Source organism: Carcharhinus amblyrhynchos, chromosome 2 (assembly GCF_965287045.1).
Source record: "Carcharhinus amblyrhynchos chromosome 2, sCarAmb.v2.hapA, whole genome shotgun sequence".
NCBI lineage: Eukaryota > Metazoa > Chordata > Chondrichthyes > Carcharhiniformes > Carcharhinidae > Carcharhinus > Carcharhinus amblyrhynchos.
The window spans coordinates 20,325,306-20,337,641 of record NC_137325.1 but is presented as its reverse complement, the minus strand read 5'-3'; the positions used below and the strand labels follow the sequence as shown (position 1 = coordinate 20,337,641).

The 12,336-nt window shown below is 44.0% G+C and overlaps 1 protein-coding gene across 3 annotated transcripts in view; it reads right to left on the bottom strand.

Moving 5' to 3' along the window:
- Positions 1-125: 125 nt before the first annotated feature.
- The window catches only part of LOC145352969 (nucleotide-binding oligomerization domain-containing protein 1-like), a 72,378-nt gene continuing 60,167 nt past the window's right edge, over positions 126-12,336 (bottom strand). For all 3 annotated transcript variants that reach the window (XM_080203285.1, XM_080203280.1, XM_080203292.1), the window contains exons 8-12: positions 9,310-9,393; positions 6,619-6,702; positions 4,833-4,916; positions 4,273-4,356; positions 126-652 (exon numbers count right to left, since the gene is read on the bottom strand). In XM_080203285.1, the coding sequence (XP_080059411.1) occupies positions 583-652; positions 4,273-4,356; positions 4,833-4,916; positions 6,619-6,702; positions 9,310-9,393 (406 nt within the window). In that variant the 3' untranslated portion in view covers positions 126-582. The remainder of the gene's footprint in view (positions 653-4,272; positions 4,357-4,832; positions 4,917-6,618; positions 6,703-9,309; positions 9,394-12,336) is intronic.

Here is a 12,336-nt window from a genome sequence, read left to right as displayed (position 1 = left end):
ACATTTACCTACCTTATCAACATTAAACAACATTGATTAGAGACTGGAAGAAATTGGGTATTTCACTCTCTCCCTCTCTCACTTATCCATGACAATATGCAAACATTATTTTGATAGACGTTCCATTCATTCCCATGAGGTTTTTTTATTATCCACCAGTATGTTATACCATAAATACCCATAAATAAGTACAAACATTTTGCTGCTATTTGAGTGATGGAAATACCAATTAGACACTGTTTCAGTATAAAATATGTCATTGGTGGTGGAAGAGTAGTTATGATAGGTGTCATGGTCATTTCAGATTTTCAATGAAATCTTGGGACGTCTCAGCAGCTACAGTTTCTGATATTTGATGAGTCACAAAGGCATTTTTAATACATCATAGAAAATACCAGGGTTTACAAGCTGGCTGTACAGCAAGATTTCAGTTCTTGTATATTGTCCCATTCACTGGAACCCACACAGAAAACACTAGGCAGATTTCTTTTTCCTTCCATAGGCAGAGAGTGTTACGACTGTTGAATACTTTTTAGCTTCATGGCGTAGGATGGCTCCATCTAATCGCACAGAAACCATCATTCACAAGACAATCCGCCTATCTTTCGCAAACCTTTTGGCTTCTTCCGCAGAGATATTATTACCATTCAAGCTGATGGGGAAAGAAATCAAACAGGTTAACAATGCCTGTTAATATTTCAGTCAGCGGTAGCAAACAAGAGTCAGACATGCACCTGCAGACAAGCAAACAGGCAACTTTACCCATTAAGGACCAATTGAACGCAATTTTATACAGCTCGTATGTTTTTAGAGTTGGCGGGTGGGCCAATTGGCCAGGAAAGCCTTTACATTTAGGCTTCAACCTCAATACCGGGACAGCACAGTGGCACAGTGATTAGCACTGCTGCCTCACACTGCCAGGGAACCAGGTTCGATTCCTGGCTTGGGGCACTGTGCAAACTCTGCACAGACATTCTTCCCGTGTCTGCATGGGTTTTCTCCCACAGCCAATGTTTGATTTGATTTGATTTATTATTGTCACTTGTATTAACACAAAGTGAAAAGTACTGTTTCTTGCGTGCTATACAAACAAAAAATATTGTTCATAGAGAAGGAAAGCATAGAATGAGAGTAAAAGATAGAATTAGAAGCTTGCAAGAAGTTGCGTAGCTCTGGCGCCATCTTGGACAAATCCAATGTGTGGGTTAGGTGGATTGGCCATGCTAAATTGTCCCATAGTGTTAGAGGGACTAGCTAGGGTAAATGCAAGAGGTTATGGAATAGGGACTGGGTAGGATTGTGGTCGGTGAAGATGTGATGGGCCAAATTACCTCCTTCAGCACTGTAGGATTCTATGATTCTACAGGGCAGGATGAATTATCTGGGCTAAAATAAAATTTAAAGAGGTTTCTGGGGTCGGAGGTTTGTGTTTGGATTTGCTGCCTAGACACACTATGCATTTTCCATTGAATTTTGTTTTACAGGTCTGCAGCTCCCTGAGGCAGCGCCACAGCGGCTGTCCACCACCCCCCCCCCCCCCCCCCGCCCCCCCTAAGGACTGCGCCAGCCCACGCCTCCCCCTTTTCTCCACACCCACCCTCTTCTCGCTGGTTAATTGGCCAGCCAGCGTTCCAGGACTGACTGCAACTGGAAGCATGTTTTGTGTCCGCTTTCAGGTCTGCCAAGTGCGCCCACCCGACGGACAAAAGCGTCAGGCCTTAGTGACCACTAAGTACCGGATAACACATATCTCTTGTTTACAAGGTTCTGTAGGAGAACATTGATCTACTCAAGTCTTATTGAAAAAAAGCAGAAACTTCATAGTCTTGGAGAACCCTATGGAGCAGTGGTATGATTCACTCTTTGGTTAACAATCTGACAGGCTGCAACGTGAATGAACCCCTATTCAGGAACTAGAGGGTGGTTAGAAATATAGAAACTAAAAGCAGGTGTAGGCCATTCGGCCCTTTGAGCCTGCTCCGTTTTGATCATGGCTGATCATCAAATTCAATATCCTGATTCCCCCTCTTCCCCTCATACCCCTTTAGCCTCAATAGCTGTATCTAATTTTTTCTTGAAATCAGACGCTTTGGACTCAACTACTTTGTGGTAGTGAATTCCACATATTCATCACTCTCTGGGGTAAGAAATTTCTCCTCACCTCAGTCCTAAAAGGTTTACCCCTTATCCTCCATCTATGACCCCCTATTCCGGACTCCCCCACCATTGGGGACATTCTTTTTGAACCTACCCTGTCTAACTCTGGTAGAATTTTATAGGTTTCTAAGAAATCCCCTCTCACTCTTCTAAACTCCAGCGAATGTAATCCTAACCGAATTAGTCCTTATGCGGAGAGGGTTTTATGGGCTTCTACAAACCATGCGATGAGGGAGATGCCTTCCTCAGCCACTCGATATGAGTGGATTTCGACCCAGATTGAAAAGCCAGAGCTCCAATCCCCACAGAGTGGGACTGTCAGGAGCGGCCTCCTGAACCTTACACTTTCTGACTCACAGGGACCACTGCTAACACTGAGATAATCAATGAAGTGATTATAACCCATTTAAGCAGCAGAATTGTTTTAACGCATGGTAAAATTGCCTGAGGTTGTCAGTGTGGTGTAGTTAATGCTCTAACACTGGCAGGTAAACTGTTAAACACCAGCACAATAATGAAACACATGGGAAAACATGACTATCGCGAAATCACAGCAGTAAGTACCCTAACCACATGGTTAAGGGTAAATTAAAGGGGTTTTAGACAGAGGCTCAATGTGGAAGGATTCTGTGATCAGTGGGTGAAGGGGCTGGGTGACTGTTGGTGTGAGTGGTTTGTCCTGGGGAACTCCAGCAGTCTGAATTTCCCCAGATGTACTGGTACATCACAGTGCTGTCTTTCTTTTTCTCCTGACAAGTTCCCTATCCAGAAGTCAGGCTGACTGACCGGCTGGCTTGGCCACTTAGAGGGCAGGGAAAGGATCTGGCATAGAGCTAGTGAGGGGGGGAGCTGGATGGGGTAATGAGACGGGGGAGAGAATGGGAATCTTGGGAGGCTCCACTCCTTGATGCTGGGGATGGAGCTCAGACGGGGAGGCATGAATGGTGGGAGGTTGTTGTTAGTGGAGTTCAGTCCATCAAGTCTGCTCCGCTATTGAATCATGACTGATATGATTCTTATCCCCGTACTCCTGTCTTCTCACCATAAGCCTTGAACTCCTTATTAATCAAGAACCTATCTATCTCTTCCTTAAAGACACTCAATGACCTCGCCTCCACAGCCCTCTGAGTTCCACAGATCTACCACCCTCTGACTGAAGATATTCTTCTCATCTCAGTTTTAAAGGAGTGTCCCGTCACTCTGAGGTTGTGCCTCCGAGTTCCAATCTCTCCCACTAGTGGAAACATCCTTTCCACATCCACTCTATCTAGGTTCTCAGTATTCTGTAAGTTTCAATTCGATTCCCCCTCATCTTTTAAACTCCATCAAGCCTAGGCCCAGATTCTTCAATTACTCCTCATATGACAAACTCTTCATTCCTGGAGCATTCTTCTAGCTTGGTGGGCTAAGAGGAAGCATTCCCATTCCTCTTGGCCCACAAGCAGTGTTGTAAGGGCAATTTCCTTTTCCATAAAGTTGCTCTTGTGTTCCTAGAGTGGCCAAGTTTCTGTAGGCTTGGAAAACCCTGGAGACCATAGTTAAATCTTCAGAGTTCCATCTCCAGTTAGCTGGCCGTTCCCTGTTTTACCTCTTCCAAATCCAGAAGTGGGTTGGTTTAGGAACAGTTTTGAGATTTGAAAAGAAAGTTTGCATCGCATCTGATCCTAGCTCCCACCCACCCCACCCCCATTGATGGCCAATAGGTATCCCAGGACCATTTTATTTTGACTACACAGTTTTACCCCAGAGCTGAAGCCTTTCCAACCTCTCCAATGTGGATTGGCACACACATGGAAAATCGCCAAGGAAACAAGGACTCAATGGCTGGAATTCTCCAACCTTGCCCGCGCCAGTCCTGCTGCAGTGAATGGAGATTGGGCTGGGCGCTAAATTCTCCATTCTCGCTGGTGTGGAAGGGAACTTCGGGTCTATATTTCAATATGAGTAATTCAGGAATTCCATATTTGTGAAAAGAAAAATATAGGATGTTGTGGGAAGAGGAGGAAGAAAGGAGATAACCGGGCTGTTTTTGTTCTTTGTTCTTTTTTCTATAACTCTTTCAAAGAGCTTTTTCATTTTGTTGAATGTGTTGTGAGATTTTATAATATTTCTTACCAAATCTCTTCTATTGTTTCATTTTCATGCAGTATGTTGAAGAAATGATTTGCTCCCACCTCAGTGATTTTGTTGTTAATCACCCTGTGAATGAAAGAAGCTATTTCAATATTAATTCTGCATGACACTGTTTTCAGTATTAAATCAACATATTGTGCATTTCAATCCCATTTTTGCTACTTGGGTGGCATGGAGGCACAATGTTTAGCACTGCTGCCTCACAGAGCCAGGGACCCAGGTTCAATTCCGGCCTCGGGTCTCTGTCTGTCTGGAGTTTGCACATTCTCCCCGTGTCTGCCTGGGTTTCCTCTGGGTACTCCGGTTTCCTCCCACACTCCAAAGGTGTGCGGGTTAGGCTGATTGGCCATGCTAAATTGCCCCTTAGCATCAGGGGGATTAGCAGGATAAATACATGGGGTTACGGGAATAGGGAATGGGTGGGATTGTGGTCAGTACAGGCTCGATGGGCTGAACGGCCTCCTTCTGCACTGTAGGTGTTCTATGATTCTAACAGAGACAAAGGAAATGTATTGTTACAGAAAATGCACATTGATATTTACCATAAATGAAGCAGGCTTTTGTTGACCCTGAGCGCTTCAGCGAATAACTCTGCTGCATCATCATTCAACTGATTTTCTGTCAACCTAGTTTCAAGAAGGAAATGTTAGAGGTCAAAAAAAACCTCCTGAACTTGATTGTTGCTCAAACGCAGTAAACACAAGTCACAAGCAAAAGAGTAGTAACTTTTAACAAAAGCACAGAACAAAAGCTGGAAATGCACAACTGGTCAGACCTGATGGTACGACCTGAGTGCGTCCCTTCATTAATATGTTACTTGTTTTCTTTGTAACAGTAAACACAGACGTGCTCTCTTTCCTTCATATAGTACAACCGTTCCATGTCTTGATCATTCTCCGAGTGAGTAACTACGGCACTAGTCCTAAGTTGGCTGCTTTCAACCCTCGTTCTCCTGGCATTGTGTCCTGGTTATGCCCCAGCACTCATGCCATTGAATCAGTTGTGGGTTTAAGCCTCACTCCAGAGTCTGAGCACATCTTCTAGGTTGACCCTTCAGTGCTGCGCTGAGGGTTTACTGCACTGTTGGACACACTGGGCGGGATTTTACGGCTCGCTCATCCCGCAACCGGAAGATCCTGCCAAAGGTCAATGGATATTTCCATGGTCTGCCCCTCACACGCTCCACCTGGAACTGAGCCACTTCAGATCAGCCATGATCTTATTGAATGGCGGGGCAGGCTCGAAGGGCTAGATGGCCTACTCCTGCTCCTATTTCTTATGTTCTTATGGTGGGCGGGATGGTAAAATTCCAGCCACTGGTAGCCTTTATCCTAGTGGCAGAGGTGGCTGGTAATTGACTGCATGTGGGATCTTCCAGTCCCACCGCTGTCTTGTCCATCCTACTACCAGCTGACCCATTGTCGGCCCGGGGGGGGGCACTTTGGGCGGGACTGGAAGATCCCACTGGAGGGAAGGCCTACTGCCTTCCAGCTGAAATGTTAAACCTAATTATATCTGTCCTCTCAGGTGTCTGGAAGAGGACCCATGATACTATTTTAAAGAAGGGCTGGGGAGCCTTCCCCACTGTCCTGATGAATATTTATCTCTCAATCAACAGCATCAAAACAGATTATCTGGTCATCAGCTCATCAATGTTTGTGGGAGTGTACCCATCTGGTTCACTAATGTCCTGTAGGAAAGGAAATCTGCCGTCCTTACCCGGTCTGGCCTCCATGTGACTTCACAGCCACAGCAATGTGGTTGACTCTCAATTGCCCTCTGAACAAGGGCAACGAAGGATGGGCAATAAATGCTAGCCAGCCAGCAACACCCATTTCCCATGAATGCGTAAAAGAAAGGACTTGCTGTGCATAAATTGGCTTTCTACATGACAACAGCGACTACACTTCAAATTAAACACTTGTTATTTTTCTTCGTAGTGCATTTTAGGGATGGGCAATGAATGCTGGCCCAGCCAGAGAAGCCCACACCTCATGGATGAATTAAAAAAAAACATTATGTGTGCAAAATCTTTCAATTTTTTGCACGATCTTTCAGGCACGTTAACTTAAAGAGACCGACCTCCACGGGGAATTTGCTGCACTGCTACGCAACTAAGAGGGAACATTGCCTCAAAGAATAGCTAATATGCTCCAAAGCATTTTGGGCCTTCCGGAGATGGCGAAATGCCCTACGTAATTCCAGATACCTGCCTTATCTTCAGGAGCTAAGAAGACTAATCAGAATGTTTGGGGATAAAGAAGCTTTGACAAAATCTGCTGTTCCCCAGATAAGGCTGGATATTCTGAAGCTGAGATTTGTTCTTACCAAAATATCTCCAGGGATCTGTTATCTTTCAGTGCAGCTGCTAAACTCTTCCCGCCTTCTGTGGAAATGCCATTGGCTGCCAGGCTGGATAAAGGACACAGGTACTGTTAATGCACATTCAAGAACAATAATGACAGCTTATTAGATAACATAGATATGGATCAATATTCTAGACTTACAAGATGCAGTTTACTAAACTGTGATTTCAACTGCCTAGGCCCTAGGAATTTCTTCTCTATATCATTACATTCCTCTAATTCAAAGGTTCAAATCCCTCTGTGGTCTCATTTGTCTTTGTACAAAAGAAAGGGATTTGCACTTATATAAGCACCATTCAGGACTGCCAGAAGTCCCAAAGCTCTTTCCAGCCAATAACGTAATTTTGAAGAAAATCCCTCTCTGTGCCTCTCCCCCTCCCTACCTTGCTTTCTTTCTTCAGGTCACTCCTTAAAACCTTTTTGAACTAGCTTTTAGATCATAGAAACATAGAAGATAGGAGCAGGAGAAGGCCATTTGGCCCTTTGAGCCTGCTCTGCTCAGGGCTGATTGTCCAACTCAATAGCCTAATCCTGCTTTCTCCCCATAATCTTTGATCCCATTCACCCCAAGTGCTATATCTAGCCACCTCATGAATACATCATCTGACCTAATATTGCCTTAAATGGCTCAGAAGCACCTTAAGACATGTTAAAGGCAGTATACAAATATAAGTTGCTATTGTTGAAGGACGATGAAAGGAGAAAAGTGAATAGGAATAGTCTTTCGTGCCTTTTCCTATCTCCTTGTGCCTGTCTTTGTCCCATATCCCTGCATACATTAGTGAACAAAAATCTATCAATCCTAGATGTAAAGCTGACAATGAACCTAGCATCATTTGTGGAGGATGTTACACAACTTCTAACATCGTTTGCCTGTCGCTGTGTTTCCGAATTTCATTACCGGAAGGCCATGCTTTAATGTATGGACTCTCCAGCCAATGACAATAGTTATTCTTTCCAATAACTTGGAAGCATTGATCAAATCACCTCTCCGCCTTATAAATTCCGGGCAATATAACCCTCCTTTATGTGATCTTCCTTGGTAATTTAACCCTGTAAGTCCAGATAACAGAAAAGCAAAATACTGCAGACGCAGGAATCTTGAAACAAAAACAGAAAACGCTGGAAAATCTCAGCAGGTCTGACAGCATCAATGAAGAAAGAGAACAGAGCTGACATTTTGAGTCAGGATGACTCTTTGTCAAAGCTCTGACAAAGGGTCATCCAGACTCAAAACGCTGGCTCTATTCTCTCTCCACAGAAGTCCAAATAATATTCTGGTCGATCCATATCCCCACCCTATACCTGGAAATCTGCGCATTTAGTTTGGCCAATCCACCGAAGCTGCACATTTTCGACTGGGAAGAAACCGGAGCACCTGGAGGAAACTTACGCAGACACAGGGAGAACGTGTAAACTCAAGAAAGACAAAAACCCAAGGCCAGAATGGAACTCAGGTCCTTGGCACTGTGAGGCAACAGGCTAACCATTGTGCCACTCTATTATACAATTGTTGGCGAGTCCCGTCTCTGATTCGATATGAGTTTCCTTAGGGTGTGCATCGAATGACCCTCTCCCTCTACAGTTAACACTGATGCAAAGTAATTAAATTAGTTTTGCCATTTTCTTATTTTCATTAACAATCTCATTGCCATCAGTTTCCAAGGAGCTCACGGTGCTTCTGACAACTTGTTCTTTCTTGACGTAACTGTAGGAATGTTTATTTTTGTGCTGACTCTGATATTTCTTAACAGTCTCTTTCTACGCTAAAATAAAAACAGAAAATGCTGGGAACACTCAGCAGGTTTAGCAGAATGTGTGGAGACGGAAACAGAGTTAATGTTTTGAGTCAAATATGATTCTGAAGTTTTGAAGAGGAATCATATTTGGCATGAAACATTAACGGTTTCTCTCTCCATATCTGCTGTCGGATCTGCTGGGTATTTCCAGCATTTTCTGTTTTCATTTCCCATTTCCAGCATCCGCAATATTTATTTTTCTTTTCCCTTTAATTAACCTCTTCCAGTCTGTTTCGTTACCTTTTTTATTCTTTGCATCTTTCCCATTTGCTCTTATCTTTAAAGTTTAAAGTTAAAGTTTATTTATTAGTATTATGAGTAGGCTTACATTAACACTGCAATGAAGTGACTGTGAAAATCCCGTGTGGCCACACTCTGGCAGATGTTCAGGTACACTGAGGGAGAATTTAGCATGGCCAATCCAACTAACCATCACATCTTTTGGACTGTGCGAGGAAACCAGAGCACCCAGAGGAAACCCACACAGACATGGGGAGAACGTGCAAACCACACAGACAGTGACACAAGCCGGGAATCAAATCCAGATCCCTGGCGCTGTGAAGCAGCAGTGCTAACCACCCATGCTTGTTTTTGCATTTTGGCTTGCTTGTTGTTTCATCTTTATGTTGTTCCTTACTTCTTTAGTCATTCATGGCTGTGTTTTTTTTGGTAAATTGAACTTCTGCATGCTCTCAAGCCAAGACCGCTGGATAGACTGGGCAGTAGTGACATTACAACAGTGACATTATATCCACTGTTGGAGTGAGCTTACAGTTCTTAGGGAATGACCTATTTTGACCAAGCTGACATTTAACAGATTTATATCACCAAAATACTGTGAAGAATGTGATTACCTGAGCTCTTTTAAAGAAGGATGGTTTCTTAAAGCTTCAGCAAAGGCGATAGCTCCTGCATCCCCGATCCGATTCCCCCACATCCTGCAATTCAATTCAAAAGTTCTCACTGACAATTGCTATTCAAGCCAAACAAATGTATATTTATATATAGACAGAATGTCTGAGAACAAAACAATCTTTTTACCTTTAATGGATTTGTTACATTTGGTGCCACACCAAAGATTGCTACATAAGATAAAGATGCACAGTGTTACGGGTAATGTATTAGCATGGATAGATGTTTGGTTAACTAACAGAAAGCAAAGGCTGGGGATAAATGGGTGTTTTTCTGGTTGGCGATCAGTGACTAGTAGTGTGCCTCAGGGATCAGTGTTGGGACTGCAATTGTTTACGATTTACATAGATAATTTGGAGTTGGGGACCTGGTGTAGTGTGTTAAAATTTGCAAATAATACTAAGATGGGTGGTAGAGCAAAGTCAGCAGAGGACGCTGAAAGTCTGCAAAAGGATATAGATAGTCTAAGTGAGTGGGCGAGAGTCTGGCAGTACAATGTTGGTAAATGTGACGTCAACCATTTGGTAGAAATAACAGCAAAATGGACTATTATTTAAATGGTAAAAAATTGCAGCATGTTTCTGTGCAGAGGGACCTGGGTGTCCTTTTGCAGGAATCTCAAGGAGTTGGTTTGCAGGTGCAGCAGGTAATTGAGAAGGCAAATGGAATTTTGTCCTTCATTGCTAGAGGGATGGAGTTTAAAAACAGCGAGGTTATGTTGCAGCTGTATAAGGTGCTGGTGAGGCCACATCTAGAGTACTGTGTACAGTTTTGGTCTCCTTACTTGAGAAAGGATACATTGGCACTGGAGGGGGTGCAGGGGAGATTCACTACGTTGATTCCAGTGTTGGCTTAGGAGGAGCGACTGACTAAACTGGGGCTATACTCATTGGAATTCAGAAAAATGAGGGGAGATCTTATAGAAACATATAAGATTTTGAAGGGAATAGATAAGATAGAAGCAGGAAAGTTGTTTCCACTGGCAGGTGAAACTAGAACTAGGGGGCATAGCCTCAAAAAAAGGGAACAGATTTAGGACTGAGTTGAGGGGGAACTTCTTTACGCAAATGGTTGTGAATCTGCGGAATTCCCTGCACAGTGAAGCAGTTGAGGCTATCTCATTGAATGTTTTTAAGGCAAGGATAGATACATTTTTGAACAGTAAAGAAATTAAGGGTTATGGCGAGCGGGCAGGTGAGTGGAGCTGAGTCCATAAAAAGAACAGCCTTGATCTTATTGAATGGCGGAGCAGGCTCGAGGGGCCAGATGGCCTACTCCTGCTCCTAGTTCCTATGTCCTTATGTTCAGTAACAGAATCACAATGTTACAAACAACTTTCAAACATCCAAGTCAAATACTTTTCTCTAGTGGGTACTCTCTAAAGAGAAATAGCTTTGATTTGATTTATCATGGTCATATGTATCGAAGCACGGTGGCACAGTGGTCAGCACTGCTGCCTCACAGTGCTAGGGACCCAGGTTCAATTTTGGCCTCAATCACTGTCTGTGTTGAGTCTGCACATTCTCCCTGTGTCTGTGTGAGGGGTTTCCTCCCACAGTCCGAAAGCGTGCGGGTTAGGGTGACTGGCCATGATAAATTGCTCCCTAGTGTCAGGACTGCAAATATGTGAGTTGCGGGGATGGGACTGGATGGGATTGTTGTTGGTGCAAGCTTGATGGGCCAAATGGCCTCCTTCTGCACTGCAGATTCTATGATACAGTGAAAAGTATTGTTTTGTGTGCTATCCATACAAATCATACCATACATAGTCCGCAAAGTGTCACCACTCCATAATTGAACAAAGGACAATCAATCCAGCCACCCCCCCACTAACTGCTAGGAATCAGAATCTCTGTAAACATTGGAAATTGGCAATTATGAAACTGCAAAGCAAGATTTCTGCTTTTTTGAACGGACACATATTCTTTCCCCTCTCAATCTTCTCCTTTCGCTATGCACCATCCTCTAATGAAGGGGAAAGGTTAGTTAGCTGCTCCCAAATCGATGGCAATGTTACTCGATGACTTGACTCCATGAAGATCCATAGGGATAGCCCTCCCTCAGAAGAAGCCTCTGACCTTTGCTTGATGCCTTCCCACACAGGCACTGCTGAATTAGAAACAGAAAGTGCCAGAAAATCTCAGCCGGTATTGCACTCGCATTGCTGGAACTGGAAGCATGTCGTCAGTGCAAGCTACTTTGAGAGATAGCATTTGTCTGCTTTTCAGGAAAGCAATGTTAAGTAGATCAGGGATCCTGCTCAGAGTGATACTTCACCTACATTAAGCTGTAAGGGCATTAAGGGCCTCAGGGTCATTGTCCTGGGGAACAGAAAAATCATAGAATCCCCACCGTGCATGAGGCCATTTGGCCCATTGAGTCTGCACCGACCCACCAAAAAGCATATCACCCATGCTCAGCCCGCACCCCCCCCGCCTCATCACTGCAACCCAGGACATCCATCAGAGCTAATCCACCAAATCTACACGTTAGGAGCAATTTAACATGGCCAATCAACCAAACCTGCACATCTTTGGGATGTGGGTGGAAACCAGAGCACCCGAAAAAAACACGCAGACACAGGGGGAATGCGCAAACTCCACACAGTCACCCACGGCTGGAATTTAAATTAAAACCTTGGCGCTGTGAGGCAGTAGTGATGACCACTTCCTTGTGAAGTTGAGGGTTAAGCTACCTTTGACTCAGTTGGTAGAATGTCACTGAGTCAGGAGAGCTTGGGCTTAGGCTTCTTCTTAGATACTTGTATCTAACACTGGGAGCAGCCAGAGTAATGACACTGGGAGCGTGAGTGGAACTGACAGCGGCTCCGAGGAACAGCAGCACCGGTGGAGAGTTGGTGGGACTTTCTCAAGTGTGTGGGATCCAAGATGGCAAATGAGAACAACTTTGCTTTATTTATGGTGTCTGTTGTGGTTATTTTGTTATCTGTCTGGTTTTAAACAAATCCA